Source organism: Gavialis gangeticus, unplaced genomic scaffold (genome assembly GCF_001723915.1).
Source record: "Gavialis gangeticus isolate Ggan-Ray unplaced genomic scaffold, GavGan_comp1, whole genome shotgun sequence".
Taxonomy (NCBI): domain Eukaryota; kingdom Metazoa; phylum Chordata; order Crocodylia; family Gavialidae; genus Gavialis; species Gavialis gangeticus.
The window spans coordinates 37,420,347-37,441,933 of NW_017728997.1; the positions used below are offsets into that span (position 1 = coordinate 37,420,347).

Consider the following 21,587-nt stretch of genomic DNA (forward strand, 5'->3'; position numbering starts at 1 on the left):
TGTTCATTTGCCACTTTACAAGTAAAAATTGTCTTAGGTCACTTTTCAGCAACTTATTTTAGCAGGAAATTAACAATAATATGGATTAAATGTAACATTAATCTTTAAGAGTAATTATCATACTGGACATTTTGAAGAACTGCATCTACTGGTGAACGAGAAAAGAAAATAACTTAAAAATACAGGTTCAGTTGATCTGTCTTAATACATGAAGACTATCCTTCAGTTTGTCCTAAAATAGAATCTCTCGGTTTACTTATTTAAACAGTCAAAGCCAAAATTAAAGCAGTAGTATAGCAAGGCAGTAGTTCAGAAGTCTTAATTAGGCTATTCATTGTACAAGCACATGCAAGCAAACATTCCTCAATTATTCACTTAACATAAGGTCTAAGATGGAATAGCTTCAGGGACCATTTGTAAAGACAGTTATACTTTAATGCATATTAAACACCTTATGGTCTAAGGCCCCAAGTGGACTGACTTCAGAAATTGCTTTCAAAGGTTTGAACCCCAGATATGGAACTTGGACACTGAGCTTAACAGTGACTTTCTTTGACATGAAAGGACAACAGTTTAACTTAAACTTCTGTTTAAAAGCTTTGCCCACTGTGTTTTTAGTAATGTATAAGGTTGTAATAACTATAAGCTTAGAGTCTTTTTTTAAATTTGTCTACTTTGTTCTTTTAACAGCACTTTACGTGTAGTTAATGTTTATGTAGTCAGTTTTCCCTGTCAGAGGATGTCTTTCATAAAGCAGAGGGGAGAGAAGCATTAAAAACAGGAAATAGCTTCTGTAACATGCATACTTTATGGAGAAGTAGATTTTTTTAATTTAGGTGTTGATTTGAATTATCCCGTCTCCCTGAGGCGTCTCTGTCTGGGATGATTATTTGTGTTAAACTTCTATGTCAATATCCATAGTTTGGACTATTTTTAACCAAAAGTCTGATTATTTCACTTCAAAAAGTTGCACTTTTTTACAATACAGAAATAAAATGCTCATAACCTGTAAATAAGACAACTCTGGTAGAATGCAGATGGTGCTTTCAGTGGTGTCTTCAAATTATCATTTTCATCTGCTGTGTTTTGTCATTTCCCAAACAAGAGGCCCAGGTCCTGTCCTGTCCAAAGGGCTCACAGTTGGGGGAAAAAATACAGACCTGATAAAATGTGTTATGCAAGCAGCAGGAACTCTTGTGGATAATCTCTTACTGAATGAACTGTATGGTTGCTATAGGCAAGCTTTCAGGTAGCATAGCACCCTTCCTATGTTTATACCAACCAGACAGTTGGTCCAGTAACTCTTGTGAGTGATTTCCCTTTTTACTTCTTGCATATCTCCTGGACCATCATGGCAACAGCACCACCTCAACACCAAAATATGTTGTCAGTGATATGGGGAAAAATGGAAGTCCAGTACAATTTAAAGGACAAATATTCTTAGTGAAGCTTGAAGGTCAGGTATGAGTGTGTTGTTTCGATTCATATCCTTTTGAATTGATTATATGTTTATTAACGATCTAAATATTCCAATGTTATAGTTATCCACTTTTATTTATTTTCTGCCTAATATCAACATTTGAGGAACAACAGAGCGTTTTGCTGTCTTTGTATATATTTGTGACATACTGTACTATACTTCTTGAGCATTAGCATTATATAGAAGAGGGGTATCAAACATATGGTCTTTGGGCTAGATTTGGCACACATGGCATATATTTAGAGTATCAGCTTTTATTCAGAAAAAAAAGGAAATGTCAGCACTCATGGCTGTAGCACTGACCTTCCCAAATGAGACCCAAGTGAAACCAGTGCAAGTGCCATCTGTCTGAATCTGCAGATAACCTTAAACTAGAAATTCTATCTAACTGACAGAATTACCCCAGTCTAACTGGAGTATCAACTGTGATGCCCAAAGATTACACACGAGTAGAAACGTGACCTCAGTATTTAAGTCAGGGATGTCAAACTCATCTGACCCTGCATGCTAGATGAGTGGTGGAGGGCTAGTCTACAGGCTGGGTGAATGGCATGTGGCCAGTCTCTTGGGGCAGATTGGACCCACAGCCCCCTCCACTCCTGCCCTACTCCCCCATGCTGGATCCAGCGCATGTGTCACTTGCTCTGGCTGTGACTGCACCACATGCAGGGCCTTCTCCAGCCTGTCCAGGACCCATGCTGCATGTGGTGCCTACCCAGGAGTGGGTCTTGCATGCACTGCAGGGCCCAGATCCTGCATGCAGGGCCAGTCTGGCACGTGCAATATACAGCATGTAGGTTAACTCCAGACCCAAGAGTAGCACCAGGGACCAGATTATGGGACTCTGCAGGCCAGACCTGGCTCATAGGCTGTACCTTTAACACCCCTGTTTTAAATGAATGAAGTAGGGCAGCAGGAAAGGATAAAGAAGGGGAAAGAAAGCCAAACAAACCAGGTAAGACACAAGGTCAGGAAAAAAAAGAAGACAGATCAGGGGAGAGGAAGGGCAGAAATGATGTTGTCCTGAAAAATAAATTAAACTAAAACATTTATTATATGAAGGCCATGTCTTCTCTTTGATACCCTGGTCTGGACACTGTGAACTAGGTAGAATTTCAGGCAGCTTCTAAGTGAATTTGACGTCCCACTGCTGGACCAAACAAACCAAAGCAACATTCTCTGCAAACTCAAATTTTTGGAAAAATGTCATGATAGGCTAAAACATTATTTCCTTTCAGGTTCTGTACAATAATACAATTACACATCTAAACAGGTCTATCCAACTTCAAAGTGACTAGGGGTCACAGGGCCTGCAGGCTGCGCATCCCTGCTTGTGCATGCAGGTGAGCACTGCCCCCTCCTCCACTGCACATGCAGGCAGGCTCTTCCCCATGTGGCATGGCACTCTGCCTCACGTGGCTCCTGTGCCACATAGGCTCTCCAGTCTGACATCTCTCCTAGCTCTGTGGGCTGTGCCAGCCATGGCGTGCTGCCCCACCCCCAGGAGGAAAGCAGCAGAAGCCAGGGGAGGGAGGGGGAGCTCCAACACCCCACCTGCTGCTGGAGCAGTAGCAGCAGCAGCCTTATAGGAGCCTGGGAGCTGCATGTTTATCTTTCATGGGCCACATGTAGTCCTCAGACCACCAGTTGGACAGCCCTGTATTAGGTGACAAGGGGCATGTCTACACAAGATGTTTACTGCAGAGTTGCCTAATTAGTTCTGCAGTAAATGTCTCAGTGTCTACATGTGTGGCCCTTTTAGGCTTCAGGAAACCAATAACCCCCACAGCAGGTTAGTATTTATAAAATTAAGTACTATCCTGCTTCAGAGTCTTTTCATGTGCAGCAGTGCTCGTGTAGATGCTGACCCAGCTGGCATCCCCAGGCAGGTAGGCTGCTCCCCTCCCCATGCTTCTGCCAGGTGGGGCTGCTCCATCATGGCTCAAGGTGCTGCAGTCCCAGGTACATGTGTAAATGCAGAGCCCAGGAGCAATAAACTTAGGCACAATATATGCCAGAGTTTTTTGCTGCCCATTAATACACACGTGTTGATGTGGCCAAGGAGGCCTCAACTGATCAAACTTGGGTTTTGTTCTTGTTGGCATCAATTGTATAAATGAAGTGACACAGTAAAGCTTTTTTAAAAATACATTTAGAAATTTGTCGGCATCCATAAATGTATATTGTAGTTTGCCATTTAATATAAAAAGGCTTAACAGTCAGTTGATTTAGCATCACTTACAAAGAAGCATTTCACTACTGAAATTTTTTGAAGATGCTAAACTTTGCACTTTACACAGTCTCTTGAGACTGATACATTTTCCCTGTCACCTTTATAATAGAAGTCAACAACTAAATACTTTCTAGAAGTGATAATCTTGCACATTTTTTCCAAGTTTATTGAGGTCTTTCTTCAAGTGATTCTCTGTAGTAAGAAAGAGCTGTTTGGAACCCCTGGAAATACTTGTTTTTTCTATTCCAGAGTAAAACTCCCTTCTCAAGTAAAACTTCCTTTAGACATGTCCTGCAGAACTTACATTGATCGATCCTGTCTTGTAGCAAATGATAACTTTGGATCAAAGTTTCTTCAGGGCCAGTCCAAGATTGTGGAATGACACTTCCATAGAAATGAAGGACCACCACAGACCTTACTCCATTCTGCTTTAAGTGCAAGGCACATTTCTTGGAACTTGCTTTCCCCAACTTAATACCTATGGACGCATTGCCACAAGCACTCACATGCAGGGGTATGCATTTCCAGCAGGACAAATAGCAGTGGCACATATTTGTGCCCCTGCATGCATGCTCCAGCGTGTGGCAAAGGGACCTGGGTGGAGTAGGGGAGCCTGGGGCCAACACCAGTACTGGCCCCAGGAGCTTTACCTAGATCCTGGGGGCCACCCAAGCCAGCAGTGGTGCTCAGCCTACCTCTTGGAGCCTGGCCAGTAACCAGAGCTTGGCTCTGGCTGGCTAGGCTCTTGTTTCTAGCAGCATACACTGCTGCCATGTACACCACACCACTTTTTTTTAATCATGGGGGGTTTTTGACACTGGAATTTCCTGGGATCTCCTTGTGTCAAAAAAACAACAACCTGGCATGCTGCAAATTAGCACGGCATATGGGTACATGTACACCACATGTGGATTGCAGCACTTCAGATGACTTTGATGTGCAACAAACCACAACTGCATGCTTGTGGGAACATACCCTATATTTAGAGTTTGAATTATGATTTCAGGGGGGATGAGCCCCCCATAAGAGATGAGAGCCCCCCAGTAAGATTTTAAAACCATAACCAGGGGGGTCTCCAATTTTATTAGGGCATTGTGGTGGGCAGCCAGTTTTTTTTTTGCAGATCCCTCAAGACTCAAAGTATAATTCGAACCCTGCCTATATATCTATGTATACACAAATGTGCATGTTCAAAAACATCCTAAACTAGTATGCTCCTTGTGTACATTTCTGCCCTAGAGAGATTATGAGAGAGAACAAACAGGTGAAACATGTTAGTCATATTGCTTGATGCACTATACTTGTATTGAGGTACCCAATATTACTAGTGATAACTGCAATATTAAACCTATATAGAATAGCATTCTTTCTACTTGTGGCAAAAAGTCACTGCACGGCCTATAGCTGTTATAACAAGACGTTTGTGTGGTGCTGTATTACAGTGTTTCTGCGCGTCATATTCAGTATTTGAAACCCTGCTGCATTTTTACTTGCTAGCTCCCCTGGAATGAGTAATGTGCCATTTTGCTAGCCTAGAAATGCAAAATAAAGCATTTCTAAATGGCTTTTACATTATAAGAAGAGAGAGTTCTTCATACTGGGATGGAAATTCCATTGGCATACAAACAGCAGAATTGCTTCCAGGTAGGAAGGGTGGTGACAAGACTTTATGAACACAGGGGTATTGGAATGAATAAGTATTTATGCTAGAAGAATACACGCCTGCGTTTTCTAATACCATTGTTTTACAGGACAGTTAGCTTTAGAGCCTAAGAAAGTACTTAGGGATTCTATAGCCTTTTTCTTAAAGTATATGGAATTGCTAAATCAATGCTGACTATATGGAAGTATGGGATATATTTGTGATGATTTGGAGAATCTTTTTGTGCAGCTTATGAATTCTGTACCAAGCTTCCAACTGTTTTGAATGTGTTCTTTATTTTCTCTTGTCCTTCAGATCTGTTGGCCTGAAACTCCAAAATGTGGTAAACAGATCTAGTAATAGAGAGCCATCAAAGATGGGTTCTCGGTTCAAACATCCCAAGTGCCACTAAGACCAACAGAATTGGCATGGGAGAGGTTACCTTAGCCACCAAAAAAAAAAATCAGTTGGCAGGGGTCTGTGATCACTTGATGAGGCTGATCCGGATGTTACCTTACCAAAGGACAGAAACATTATTAAGAGACAAGATATGGGGCAGCAGAGACCCAGCCATTTGAAGCAGTGTCTCAGTGGAAGCTGCCTGTCCCAGGAGCCTGATAACATAGGGCAAAACCCAGCCTACCTGACCACAAATGGACTTCCAAGGGAAAGCGGAACTAGGACTTGGAAAATGTGTTCTGACAGTCTGTAGTCTTGGGTACTTTGTCTATTAGACAATGCATTGTCTATTTAGAAATGGAACAAACCTGTTTACCCCTTTCCTGGAATTTGGCCAAAGGTGATCAAGGTTATGGTGGGAGTCTGAAGGGTCAACACTAAAGCAGTTGGACTGTGGGTCTTAGGTCTCAGGAAGGCTCCTAGGCAGAGTGTCTTCACCTTAAGATTAGGAGAATGCCCGTGCTCCACTCAGACCCCAGAAGCTTAGAATACCTGGAGATACGACAATTAGATCCCCTGACAGCACTCTGTGGAATGGCAGCGCTTGGCCGGATTTGGTCACTTCAAGGATTGTCCATATTTTTCCTTATTCAGGCTTCATTCTTGGAAATGCAAATTATGATAATACATCATACCTGAGGAAGAGTTGATTCACCATGTTCTTTTGTACTAGGTAGGGTGGTCTTTGCAATTGCACCTGTCAAGATGCATCATAACATTTTGATATATCAGTGCTGAAAATATTAAAGAAAAAAATGGTTTGGTTTTGTCCCATTCTGTCCCCCTCCTCTGCCCACCACCAATTTGTAAAAACCCCATTTCAGCTGTTATTTTAGCCTCACTGTGGCATAATTCAAAGTAGCACAGCCCAAAATGTACATATTACCCTTTATCAGGTATGTTATTCAGCATTCAAGCCATCAAACTGTGCAAAAACAAGAACAGGATGCTATAATGTCTGCAATTCTAAGTGTTATATACAGTATACCTATTGTACAGTATCTATTCCTAATACAAAAATAGGTAGCAAAGTAGTATGCTCTGTTTAGTGTGTTGTCTCCCAGCACCAGACAGTGCTAAAGCCTGAACAATCTAAAAAATTCAAAGAAAAAAACGTAGAGTAAAATAGCCAACACCTGCAGTAAAGATATTCAGTAGTGAAACCATGATGAGGGCAGGTGGTTCTCTTTTTCCAGTTCAAGTATTCTCTCATATCCCCTTAGAACAGTAAATATTTATCATCTCTCCTTTACTCTGTGCTCATTTGTTCCTGGTGATAATCTCCTGAGAGCTCACTACAAATCTCACGGGGCACATCTGTACGTGCATTAATGCTCCATAATTGCGGTGCAGTAAGTTTAGTGCATGTAATAACAGGTACTAATTTAACGTTCAGTAGTTGATGCACATCTTTTAAGTGATGCTAATGCGCAGTAGGCTAATTCTGCTGCACGTAGCATGGCTTTCGCTGTGACGCGCAAATGTGCAGTAGAATTAATCTATGATGCTTTTAGTGTCTCATGTAGAGGCACCCACTATCTAGTTATTTTGTGCTCCTTAATGGATTTGTTTGACCCAAATCCATATTCCCCAACAATCCTAACTTTTCTCTCTCTCTCACTGTTTTTGAATGTTGTTGCCAATGTAATTACAAAAACAAAAATTGTTTAAAAACAGTTAAGGTTGCTAAGTGACAAATGTAGCTTATCATAGCAATTATAAAGCCCAAGCACTTAAGACAGGGGAAGCAATAAATAAGGACTTCATATCTTACATTGTATATATAAACATATTGCTATGACATACAAAAGAATATTTCATCACAACCTTAAATCCAACCTAGGGGTTTTACAGTTAGTCTTTGATTATTTGGTTTTTTTTTTAAATTTCAGTATCTTTTACCCCCTGCCCCCCATGATATTCTAAATGAGAAACGGTAGAAAATTTACTGAAAAGTCTGCTCTTTAGTATTCTTTTTTCTTGCTGCTAATGATGGGTATGTGATTTAAAAGTGGAAAATGTGTAGAATTAGGTATGTGACTTGCTTTTGAAGTCAGTATATTCCTATAGAATTTTCATGGGTTTTTTAGCAGAGTTTTGTAACTCCACCATTTGAAACTACTAGAAAAAATACTTTGTACGAGAATTAAGGTTTCTGTAATGACAGGTGCATTTTTATGGCATAGACATATGGTATGCCATAGTATGATTTATACTGTTTTCGAATGATTTCCCGGATTAAGAATTCAGATTTTCCAATTAGGCTGTGTAAATATAATAACTGTATTACCCTTTAGCAACAATCTTTTTTTAGATTATTCTTTTTTTTAGTATTTGCAGTCTGTATATGCCTAGGTGCAGTAGGACTCTGAGAGCAGCCATGACACCCCCTTGTGGGCAGCCAAAGCTCCTTGGGATGTGCTCCTCTCTGACTTTTCTGCCTCACCTGGATGTAATTGGTAGGTTGCTTTTGGAGGCTCGAGTCCCTGAGTGAGCCTGCTGGATCGATATTCATTCTAGCTCCATCTGCTTAACCAGACACACCAGTCTCGGTCATGCCAAGAGACCTGCTGACCAACACACCGTGCCTTGCTGGCATCTGTGCCTCAAGGACACTTATCACAGCCCTACTGGTCCAAATCACAGCTTTCTGCCCCTAATCATGCCCTAAGGGCTTGAATCATGGCTTCCGGCTGCCCCCACAGCCATACCCATGCCCCACAGGTCTTATTACTCTGTTTCATGTACCAGACCCTCTGGCCCTACCTTCACTCCACTCACCCAGCCCTCCAGGCCCCTGGCCCTGGCAGGGCTATTCCAGCTCACCAGGTCCCAAATCTTGGCAAAGCTCCTGCCTCTATCTCAGCCTACTGTGATTCTGCCCACTCAGCCTACAGGGCCCCTGGCCCCAACAGGGCTCTATTGTGGTGTCCACCCTTATAGGATGGAATGCCTCTCAGGCACCCTATCTTGGCCTCCATAGTCCCAGTAGCCACAACTCAAGCCTCCAGTTAAACAAACCTACCAGTCTTTAACTTAAAGTGTAAACCTCACCTTCTGTCTCTCCATTTCTGCAGACCCCTTCCCCTATCTTCTTGCTTTCCTCCAGCCTCCAGGGTACCTTCCTGGGTCTGCAGCTTTCATTCTAGCAGCCTATACTGTCAGGACCTCCTCTGCTTATAGAGATTAGGACCAGCCTGGGTCTGGGCTTATATTCCCCAGGACCGCCACCCCTTCCAGTCACATGTTTCCCAACTCTGCACAAGGGTTTCTCCTTAGCTTTAATCAACCTGCATTGCAGTCCCCACTCAACTACCTATCCAGCGCTCTGTCCTGTTGCAGTGCAACTTGCTCCCAAGTAGTCATCTGTAGGCTCCTGTCTTTCTGCTGCTTCAACCACTTACTTTCTGGCAGCTAGTCCTGTTCCAGATGCTCACTGAGGCTAGGGACAGACATTGAAAAAGCCTGAGCCTGAACTGAATCAATCTTTACAGGTTAGTCTAACCTGCCTAGGCTGAATCACTTCGTAACTGCACAGACATGCAGGTACATGCCTGCAGTAGCTCAGGCTAGAAGTGGGGGGCACTAGAGCAGCCCTTCCTTCCATTCTACAGTGCTGAGTTGAGGGGAGCATGGCAGAAGCTCTGATTAGCCCAGCAGGGAATTGATAACAGTGTTTATCTCCCAATTAAGAAAACAACAGAGGGGCATTACCAGCTACTTGTTGATTCTGCCTGTTGATTCAGCACAGACCATAGTCAGCTTATGATGTGCTAGCTAATACACAGACACCTCCTCAGGAAGGCAGAGGGGAGAGGGGAATTCCTGCTTAGCAGGCACAGGTGAGGGGAGCAGGGAAGCAGCCTGCACTCTCTGGAGCTCCAGCCAGGAAGCAGAGGGGAGGGGCCAGCCCTGCTGTGGAGCAGAGAGCTCCGCCCATCCTAGAGAACATGCCAGGATGCTGGGGGTGTCTGGTTTATCTTAAACCAGCTAGGGGTCTGGGACAGACATTGCATAAATCGGTTTGAGCCAAATCAATTAAGTCTCATACTACATTCAACCAGGTTTATCTCAAACTGCTTTCAGCCATTCTCAAACTGGTTTATGTGCACTGAACATCTGCTCTATTACAGGTTTAAACCAGTTTCTGATCACTTAAACCAGTCTGTTTGTAATGTCTGTCCCTAGCCGGATTGCAACCCTACTGAGCGGCCCTTTTTCTCCCTTAAAATAACAGGGAATAGAAGCCCTCTGTTACAGTAGGGCATTGGTAGTGGAATGTTACTTCATTTCTTTCTTTTTTTTAAGTAAAAGAAGACATTTTTATAAATTCTGAATGGGAGATGACAGGTTAGCAATCAAACTGAGTTGTCTCAGCCAAAATGATAATGGCTCCAATTTTCCTCATTTAGTGTACTGCTGACAAAATGCAGGCTCTCAAGATAATTATATATGTATGTAAAGCTCAGCCCACAGTCACTATATCACAATAAAACTCAACCATTTAAGAGTCTTGTAATGAGCTGGCAGCCTCTGAGACCCTCTATAAGACTGCAGAAGGACAGAAAAGAATATTTTATGTTGTTTGCTATGAGTATTAGAACACTTTCTTCTGAAGTATGCACTCCAACACAGGATACAAAACTGGCCATTCTGGTGAGGCCTCACCTGGAGTACTGTGTCTAGTTTTGGGCCCCACACATCAAGAAGGATGTGGACAGTTTGGAAGTAGTCTAGTACAGGGCAACAAAAATGGTCAGGGGCCGGGAAGGCAAGACTTATGAAGAAAGACTGAAAGAACTAGGGTTGTTTAGCTGGGAGAAGAGAAGATGGGAGGGATTTAATAACACTTCAAATTATTATAAAGAGCGATTATAGAGAGGATGGAGATGGGCTTTTCTCTGTGGCTGTAGGGGTCAGGACTAGAAGCAACTGCCTCAAACTGCAGCAAGGGAGATATAGGCTGGAGATTAGGAGGAACTTTCCAACTATGGGAGTGAGTCAGGCATCAGTACGGGCCAACCAGACAAGCTGTGAAATCTCCATCCTTGGAAACTTTCAGAAGCAGGTTAGACAGACACTTGGCTGGGACAGTTCATTTGGGGATGATCCTGAATTGAACAGGGGCCTGGATTAGAAATGACTTTGAGGTCTCTTCCAGGCCTGCTTTTCTATGATCCTGTGTCATTGGATTTAAGTGAGAGCATAGCAGTTTAGACAGCCATGTTACTACCAACTTAAAATGTCTGTTTAACCACCTAAATAGGATGATCGAGAGACAGTCAGTCCTGAAACACATCTTCCTAGTTCCTAAAGTTTTTTTTTTTAGGTCAAAACTTCAGATACCCAAGCAAAAAAGACTTGGCTTTCTGAGTTGTTGAGTATTCTAAGCGGCTGTTGCCTTCAGTGAAAGGTGGAACTGGTAGTACATCTTTTACATTAGTGTCTAAATATAGATTTAGGTGCTAACTTTACTCAGTCAAGTGTGAAAATGTTGCCCTGAGTACATCATTCTCATCACAGTTCAGGGCTGTACGGTTTATATATAAAAAGGGAATTACATTGTGTATAGATTTTATGTAAAGAAACAGAACTCCTGTCCTGTTAACCAGAAGAACTCAATGCATGTTTTTTTCAGTCTCAACTCGGGCATCTTCATTAAGAAGTAAAAGGACTTGAGTTGAAAAAAGTCAGCACCCCCTGTGTAAACTAGCCAGCATCTCACCACATGCTTGTTGTGTTTAGTTGCAGATCTGGGACACAGCAGGCCAGGAGAGATTCCGAACAATCACCCAGAGCTACTACCGGAGCGCCAACGGAGCAATCCTGGCCTATGACATCAGCAAGAAGGGCTCTTTCCAGTCCATTCCTCGCTGGATCAAGGATGTGAGGAAATACGCTGGCTCCAACATTGTACAGTTGCTCATTGGTGAGTTTGGAGCATGAATGAAATGCTTAGCACTACAAAACAATGCACAGGTATTTGAACTAGGGAAATAACAGTTTTATCTCTCTTTTACAGAAGTCAAAAGAGTAGACGTAGTTGTGAATGTTCTGAGGAAATATACTTTTGTCAGAAAATGCCAGTTCATATCAACTGAAACATTTTTTAGAAATGTATCTGTTTTGATGAATGCCTGACAAAATGAAGGTAGGTTTGGGTCCAAAACCTGCCTGAGCTGCTACCAGCCGTTTTGGCACAGCGTTAGGGACCCCAGGCTTCTGTATTTTATTTTTCCCATGTAACTGCCCTGGGACCAATGATCCCAAGGCTTCCTTGGTCTAGGGCTGTCCTATTATGTGGCCTGCCCTTTGGTTGAGGAAAAGGATAGTATAGCCAGGGTTCCCCAAGAGGCAGTCTGGGAGTTGGGAGAACTTTAGGGCTCTCAGAGGTTATGGGCTCCCTGCTGCAGAACCAGGAGTTTCAGCTATAAACCTTCTCAGCCACATCTCTCAGGGCTTTAAGTCTTTTGGTTCCCTGCAGTACATTAAGGCTGACATAGAGCTCAGAAGCACTGGAAGCCACAGCTGAGCCAGGGCCCTTAGAGCTAAAATTTTATTTAATTATGAATATTTTAAATAAAATGTTTTGCCCAACAGTTAAGAAATAATTATTTTTACCTTCCATGAAGAATGATGATTCCTTCCCGAACCAAAAGTTACTTCAGAATGTCCCTTGAAGGGACAGTTATGCTGAGGAAGGCTAAATGGCCTGAGATCTATCCTGCAGTTCTTGTCGGAATACTTTGAGGGGCTCAGTGTGAACATGTTCTGCTGTAAATAGTTTCCTAAGTAGGACGTCTAGGTACCCTTTTCACTCCAGAGGAAAATGGCAGTCATAGCCCAAACTTCTGATCAGCTCTAGGGGCAGTCACTGTCAGAGGTAAGGGTTGACCCCAAGAATTTCTACTTCTGTTTTCCTATTTTGATCACACTACCACAGCACATATGTTCATTCTTAATGAGAAGAGGGTCTGAGATCCTCAGCCTCTAGTCCTAACTTGTAAATAGTTTATCGGCTGGTGAGTACATTACTTACTTTAAACAGTAATGTTCTGTGTCTTATGTCATGGCTTAGTCTGGCATGTACCATTTTACCACATTATAAACCTTAAGATTTCCTGAACTCATTTCATGCTAAATAGTGGTTTTCTTTGCTGTTCATCTTTCATTAACTCAGCCATCTCTGATTTTGCTCACTGTAATGATGTTACAGGAAGCCTGAATTTCACATGTAAAAAATGCACAGACTGAATGTGCAGATACAGGTAAGGCAGCTGCATGTTCAGCGTGAGTGTTAGATGTGCAGTCATATTTCTGAATGTCTGAAAAGCAGGCCTTGTGTATAATTTTGTTTCTTATGAGAAATAACTGTTCTCTGTCCTCTGTAAGCACAGAAGTGTGAACTGTGTTTCCTGAGTCCAAAGAGGGAATAGTATTTTAATTTTATATAATATTTTGAATCATTCAGTTTCTGCAGAATAACAGCTCTTACTTGGTCTCACTTTCACTTTCCATTCCTCTCCCCAAAAATGGCTGTGGCTTTTGATTAACAACTTATTTTCTCTGCCTTCCCGGTCTCCAGCTGTTGCACTCCAGTCTCACTTCCATGGGTCCTGCTACTGTCTTTTGTCTTCTACACATCACATCTCTTTGCTTAACATTTGCCCTGATATCAGTAATCATGAGAAGTCAGTCTGTAAATAATTTCACTTTTTTCTGCCAGGAAACAAGTCTGACCTAAGTGACCTTCGAGAGGTTCAGCTGGAGGAAGCCCAGAGTCTGGCTGAACACTATGATATCATCTGTGCCATAGAGACCTCTGCGAAAGACTCCAGAAATGTGGAGGAGGCTTTTCTGAAGATGGCCACAGAGCTCATGATGAGGCATGGAGGCCCAATGTTCAGTGAGAAAAACACAGACAGCATCAAGCTTGATAGTAAAGATGTGGTAGAGGGCTGGGGGTGTGGCTGCTGATATGAACTAGCTAATATTCCTAACTTAACTGGAATTTAGATGGTGCTTCAACCTAATGCTGAGTAGCCCAGTAGCTGTATTCTCCTGTGAAAGCAGCATTTTTGTAGAAGTTAGACACCAGTGCAATGAGGATTATGTCTCTGATTTTTAAAAAGCGACTTGATTAAGGTTTAGCTCTAAAAGTCAACCTTGACATTCACTTTTTCTTTGTTTCCATCATTTTCTTTGCTGTAACCTTCACGGTGAGTTGTGAATCTGAGGCAAGCAGCTTCGAATTGATTGTTGGGGGCTTGGGGGCTGATAGCAGCTGAACAGGAACTTGCCACACAACTGCAGTCCTATGCCCTTTGGTATATGATACCTGGCAAAGATGGTCACTATTTATATTTTAGGTTATTCAGCCTTGATAGTGTCTCTTTATTCTTAACATTCCACCTGTGACCGGAGTCAGATTCTAGCAGGGATGGAGAGAGTCTATGGCAAAAGTATCAAAATGTTTGATTATTTTAAATGTGGGACCAAGCAGCATTCCTCTGACTTAGGCACTGGACTGCAGTGGAAGCTGTCTCCTTGCAAGTGAAATGTGGCATGCAGATTGCTAGCTAACGCTGGTAAAAGCCAAAGAGACAGCCCTTCTCTCAGATACTTTTTAATACTACCTTTCTTACAAATAGTGAAATCAGCCTGAGCAATACTGGATGCCTGATTGCGTAACAGTATGGGGCAGATATTTAATTCCTTTAAATTCAACCTTGAAGGAAGAGGGGTTTGATTTATTTCATTCCTTTTTTTGCACAGCAAATAGCTCCTCTTCCAAGTCGGTGTCATTGAGTTTTTACCTTCAGCTTTATTCATTTCATTCCATAAACTCAGTGTCAGCACCACTGGAAATAATACGAACTGGAAAAACCTTGAACAGACTTTGCTAGCCATGAGCTCTTTTGATGTGCTTAACTGTCACATGCAAAGTATCTCTGGTCATGCATGTTTAGCAATAGTTGTGTTGTGAGGGGGTTTACTGCACAAATGCCAGAACTAGAACTTTCTCCCATTCCTTAACTACAGTCTGGGCATTTTATGGGAAATGGTATTTCAGCGTAGCTGAGAACTGCGTGAAACTTGGCTCATGACTGTAGGAGAATACAGAGCCTTTTCTTGACAAGCACATGTTCTCATGTACTCATCTGGATCCCTCTTCCACAATCACAATTTGCCAATTGCTTTTCATTTCTTGCAGCAAGAAAAATCTTTTTTAACTATTACTCAGAAGTCTGCAATAGGAACTAGATTTGATTTAATAATCCTGTTAAATAGAAGTGACCTGAAGATGTAGCTGTCGGTTTAAAGCTTGTATGTGCAGTTAGAAAGTACTGATGCCGGCAGCTCACTCTGGATATACCCTTTCAAGCACTTTACAAGCTTGGATTTACAAAGGGAATGAAAGCAGGATTTTTTTAAGTTTTTAGTTTTAAACCAAGATTTGCAGAAGTAACAAGTGATTTTTGCAACTCCAAATACTTTTGAGGGGTCTGATTTTTAGAAATGCTGAGCATCCACTCTTTAGAATTTGGGCAGCTATACAACTGAAGCACCCAAAATCACTAGTTAGAAATCTTGACCCCAAAGCATAGTGTGGGTTGTTATTATTATTTGAAGTAAACTAATTTATAGCCATTCTATACAAAGCATGAAAGTCAGGAAGAGCAGAAATGTTTTAAATGCATCAAAAATACATCAGAAATATTCTTGTGCACCATACTAAACTGTTCTGTGTACTTTGTCTTGATTTTTAACTATGAAGTAGATAACTAAAAAGATTTCTGAATGCTTTGTAGGCTTTGCTTGTGATTGAAGAAGATAGTTTTCACTTCAAGTTTTATAATTGTAAGAGTAAAGAGGCCTTAAAATTTTCAGCTAGTTTAGTTTTTACATTTCTAATGTTTTATATGGAAATGCAGGGTGAGGTACAAGTAGGGATTTTTTTTTTACATAGGACAGTTTTCCAGGATAGCCCCTGGACTCCTACTTCCAAAGAGAAGAGATACAGAGTGCCCCACAGTAGCTAAACACTGGAGATGAAGTTTTCCAGAACTCCAGGTGACTAACTTATCTCTTGCTACACAGCAAACCAAATACCCAACTTCCAAGACATCTTAAAAGTCTGCAATCTTAGAAAAAGGAAGGTAATCCAATTTAAAACTAAAACTAAACTAAAATTTAGTCCCAAAATCCTTAAGCGAACCCCTCTCCATCCCCTTCCTTCCCTGCCCATTTAGCTACCGCAGCAAAAGTAGCATTTCAGATGATCTCCTGTTTGTTGTTTAGTTTTTGTAACATGGGTATTGTTATTTCCTCCTTTATAAATGTAAGTTTATAATACAAAAAAGGACAAACCCTTAAGTTGCAGATTATTAGCAGGTATAACCATTGTTTGTCACCTTCTCCTTTAGTTTGCAGCTATGGGGCCACTCTGGCAAATTTCTGTGCTCATACATGATCTTGTGTCAGTCAGGAGTTGCATCATGGGCAGGATTAGTGCCAAAGTCCTTATTTCAAACCCTGCTGGTAAGAACTCCTGTCTGTGTTTAAGAACAGCAGTGCTGAAAATTCTTAAATCACACCTGAGAGCTTAGATCGTGATGCATCCCAGACTGGATCAAGAGCTTTAAAAGACTGGATTGCACTGCCATTGCAGTCAGTGAAAGTTTGGCCCTGTATTGTCAGTGGAGGCAGAATTGAACCTGAGATGTGCCAGAAGACTAAAAAGCATGGCACGCTCTCAGATATTCACCAGTGGTCAGTAAGCAAGCAGAAATAAATCTAGCACTTTAATTTTCAAGTCCTTGCCTTTGTTCATCTGATATTTCAGCACCATCACTGAAGTTTGAGAACCTGCCTAAAGAAGTTAGCCTGCTTCAGTTAGAAAGTATAAAATGCAGTGCAGTTTGGGTTTGTTTGCTGTGCCTTCAGAGGAAGGATACAGTTTAGCTTCTTTCATTTTGCTGTAACATGCCATAGCTACAGTTCAGTCAGCTCTGCCTTCTGACTTAAAAACACCTGACAACCATTATACATGTTTGCATGGCCTACCTACTTGAATAAGGGAACAAACAGAAGACTTGATTTATCCAAGTCAGGTTGACTGTTATCAATGGCATAACACTCAGATTCACAATAGACAGTTTCATTTACTCTGGGGGGCAGAGGGAGCACACCATTCAAATTCATTGGCCTGGTAATAGCATAGTCCTCACTAGGTTCATGGTTCCTTGAAGAGAAGTTTAGTTAAAACTATGAAAACCTAAATTGTATCTTAAAAAAGAATTTCTGTTAAAGACGGTTTATGGTGTAACTAACCTTGGGTGCATAAATCATATCCACATCTATGCAACGTAAGCATTAGGAGCACAGTCCTGCTCAACTTTCTTGGGCTAATCCTTCTGAAACCAAAAGGAGATTGGAATGAAGAGGCTGAGCAGGATTTGGCCCTAGCTTTACAGGCACAACACCATGTTTTGAAATCTCAGGTTAGGAATGTGCAATGATGTAGATCGAATGAGTGATCGAATCAGAGTTCATGTCACAAATATTTGCTAAGAGCCCTGTTTATTGACAGTTGAATATTAACAAGACTACATACAGCCTTTTGTGTAATGCAGGAATTGCTTTTAGGTAGGTCTTCTTAGGCTACCATTATACATATTGATATTTATTACTGATTTTGGCAGTGCCCAAAGGTTGCTAAGCACTGTAAAACCATAAAAAGGGACATTAGTCCCTTCCCCGAACCACTTAAAGGGCAAATTTTAGTGGCAAACACTGAAATAAGAGCACTTAGAGTTTTGTTCCCTTTTGTGTGAACAATATTTTCCCTGTATCAGTATTGCTATAACTTTTAAATTTGTCTTCTATTGCTTATACAGTCCATCATGATGGGTAGAATTTGTACAAAAAATTATAATTGTATCATTTTCAAATAAATGTGTGTCAGCACAGACTCCTGCTAATATTTGTTTTGTAAAACAAATTTTAAGAGACTAAATACCCAAGACTGAAACAATCCCCTAACTAGAGAATCAGTTTTACTACATTCAAGGTCAGGTCATATTCCTTAGTGTGTGTGGTAACCTGATTAATAGCATGTGACCCAGCTGCCACTTCATGGAGTTCCACAAGCTTTAGTGGAGCTTTAGCATTACAGGCGAGCCAGCTTAGTGTTCTTAATTGGTTCCTGAAAAAACGAGTATTAAGTGAAACGAAAGTGAAGTGAAAACGAAAGTATCTGACAACCCAAGATGGTAACCACAATTACTTTTAATGACCCATGATTGCGACCATGAGCATTATAATGAAACTTGCTGAGTGCTAAGTGAAATAAGGTATCAATTTAAAATGAGTATTATAGCAAAATAGCGAAACAGCGTTAAGCAGGGGGTTAAAATTTTTCCTTGCCTCTGGAGTTCTAGGATGCCTAGTACAATATCAACAGTACCTTGTAGAATCAGATTTACTTGAACACTAAGTTTGATTGTCATGGGGTCTGATAGGAAGTGTCCAGAGCAGCAGTATCTTCCAAAAATATTAAAGCCTTTTCCTCAAATTTGTCTTTGAGATTTGCACCTCCAGTATTTAATATTTTATAGTTCAGAATAATATCCAGATGGGCATTTGATTATCTGTTGTTATCTCATATCAGTCCCAATCTGCAGCATTATCCCCTTCTTGTCGTAGCTTTCTATGAAAACAGTTATCTTCTTACAATATAGTTGAGGCAAGAACATTTGTTAAAATGTGAATCTTTTCAAACGTACAAGTCATTTTTCATCTATTAAGTTCCCAGGCTGTCAAAATTATTTCCTGTCAGTCAGTGTGGTGCACCATGCTCAGGCATTTATTAACTGAGTGCATCATGTCATGCCACCTTGTTTAAATAGTGTGTTGGAGGAAAACAGCGAAAACAATGCATTCTTTGTGAAAGGTGAGGGGTGACTGTCCTTTGATATCTCCCAAGCTTGGAGTGTACATAGTTTAGCACTTGCCAGTTCTGTTCTGTGTAGGAACATGCAGGAAGTAAACCAGGCTCCTGACTGAGGAGAACACGCAGCTGTAGGAGAAGCTAAAGAGGATTGGAATTAAGGTTTGGTATCGTTTGTGGGGAGGGGGTAGCTCTATGAGAATCACAGATCCATGAGCACCATTCTCATGAGTAGACAGAGGCAGTTAGCTGTATTAGTCTGCCGTCTACCCTCTAGTGCCATAGTACCAGAGCATGTCATAATCTATAGCCTTTTTCTCCTCGCAGCACACCTCTGGGGTATAAAAAGGCTATTCTCATCTTTTCAAATGCAGATGTAAGGCATTGAGAGACTACCTATAGCCCCACAGGAAGACTGTGACAGTCCCAAGGCTTGGGCTAATACCCTAACAATTGGCCTTGGTCTTTCTTCTAGCTATCCTACAGTAGCTGGATGGAAGTACTTGGCTTTTGCTAGCTTGATAGTCACCTCAGTTACCCATATGGATTATTTTAATATTCATAGGATGGTAATACCCAGGGTCCCCAAGCAGAATTGATATCCCACCATAGTAGACAAGACACTGACTCAGGGCCAGACCCTCATTTCAGATGCAATCTATGGGCATCATTCCAAGAACATAAAAAGGCTTTAGGCTGACTTTCCAGGACCCTCATCCAATGTAATTTCTATGCTAATTGCTCCTCACAGATGCAATGTAAAGGTCAGGGCTGGGAAGTAGTGCAAGGGGATGATGCTCCTTTGATCTTGGGGGCTCTAAATTATTCCAGAACTGACCAATCCTAAAGCTGAATTTGTAGGCTACCAAGTGACATGGGAACTGAGCAGTACATAACTACATCAGTACTGAGGTTCAAGGAGATGATCTGTAGAAGTCTTCTGGGCTGATCAGAGTGTTCCTCAGCCATAGTCATGGATCTTTTCTGTTACTTTTACTGTGTCTTTGGTCAAAAGGGCAAGAATTGTTTGGCTTTTATTTTACTATTAGATTGAGGGTGACTAGAACTTGCCTGTAAACAGTGGGGCTAAAGTTAAAGCATCTTTCCCATGTATAGAAACCTGGTGAAGAACTATTATATGGTGTACATGTTAAACTAATAGCCAGATGTCTATGACACATCTGGCTACAAAGTTGTCCAATACTTAGCCCTCAATCACTCATGTGTATAAAATACAAGTTTCCCCCCAACGTATTCTGATGTCCCACCTTCTAAATGAAGAACTATGCTAAGATTGCTTTGTTTGATCCTGGTGTCTGTCTGCAAATGATTCCACAACACTTCCCACAGAGGGAGGCTTACCAATGCCCTGAGTAGCATTTTCTTCCATTGTAAAGTATCCCATTAAGCACACCAACAGTCACCAGCATTTAACCAGTTACTTTGGAGACAGTTTTGAAACACTTGAGGGAAAATTTTGATTAGCAAAGAACAGCTAAACACACATCTCGAATCAAAACTGACAGCTCTTCAAAGTAAACACAAACTAAATAAAGGGACCATGTTTAAACATTTCTTTTGCAAGTCACCTTTAAGACAAACAGGTCAGTGGAGTTCTTTCTTACATTGGGCTGCGCAGCTAGTGAAGAGTAAATCTTGCAGCACTTACTCAGATAGGTTGGAGACAGTGGTCATTGAGCCAGGACATAGTTAGATATTGTAGATAGACTCTCTACCTCCAGCTGCTGCTATGAAGTTCACAAGAGCTCTATTTAAGAGTATGGACAGATACATATATAGATAAAGCACTTAAAATCCCACTTCAATTTGTAGTACTTCATTAGAGCAGTCATGTAACTGCCACTACACTGAAGTGCTGAAGACTCATTCCTGTTTCATTGAAGTCTTTTTTTATATGGTTCAGGCTGATTTGTAGCACTGTGACACTGTGTATCATTTGTCTGCTCAATTTTTATAGTGCTTTAAAGTAGTTTAATGTGCTGTAAATGTTGCATCTGTCCATGCCCTAAAGCACTGTCTTACAGCTGATCTTATTCTTGCTTTAGGGACTAGGATCCCTGGAAATCCCTAAGCACCCAACATTTAAAATCATGTTCATATGATACCAGCATGATGATTGCTGACTTGGTGTTTATCTCACTTTGTGGGACTGTGATAGTCAGGGAAAACGTGGAGTGTAGCATCTGCCTCTTGGCGAAGGCCCAGAGTCTGAGCTGGGAGACTAAGTTCCACACTTCTTTGGGCAGGTAGTCAGGACATTTCCCTGGCTTTTAAGATATTTTTGAGACTGTTACCTGAGACCTGGTTTAAACCATAAAAGCCAGCTCCACTGCCTTTAATGTTTGAGGGGCTTTAGTTCAAGTAATAACTGGAGAGTGGGATCAGGCTTTAGGCCATGGGTGTGTAAAATACCATGGCCGTGGACCAGATCCGGCCTGCCAGGTAACTGGATCCAGTGCAGCTGCCCCCTCAGCAGTCTGTATAGGGCCAAATTAGCAAACACAGCTTCTGGTGGGCCTGTTCCTGGTGCAGTTGCAGCTCTCCCTGCCTCCAGAGATGGCTCCTGCTCCAGCTATTGCCCCTGGTGCACTGTGCCACACTGCACCATGCTGGGCAAGCAGCTTCAGCCGGGCAGCTCCAGCCCCAGTGTGCAGGGCTCCAGCTCCAGCTCCAAACTGCCTTCCAGTGGGAGGTGGCTGGGAGCTGGAGCCCCAAAAGCTGGGGCAGGAACCACCTGGCTGAAGCTGCCCACCTGCCGGGAGCAGCACGGCACGGCAGGGGCAGGAGCATGGAGGTGGGG

The 21,587-nt window shown here is 41.8% G+C and overlaps 1 protein-coding gene across 1 annotated transcript in view; it reads left to right on the forward strand.

Moving 5' to 3' along the window:
* Window positions 1-20,949, forward strand: part of RAB43 (RAB43, member RAS oncogene family) — a 29,991-nt gene extending 9,042 nt beyond the window's left edge. Inside the window, exons 2-3 of the mRNA XM_019505071.1 lie at window positions 11,560-11,743; window positions 13,541-20,949. Of these exons, the coding sequence (XP_019360616.1) occupies window positions 11,560-11,743; window positions 13,541-13,791 (435 nt within the window). The 3' untranslated portion in view covers window positions 13,792-20,949. The remainder of the gene's footprint in view (window positions 1-11,559; window positions 11,744-13,540) is intronic.
* The last annotated feature ends 638 nt before the right edge of the window (window positions 20,950-21,587 follow it).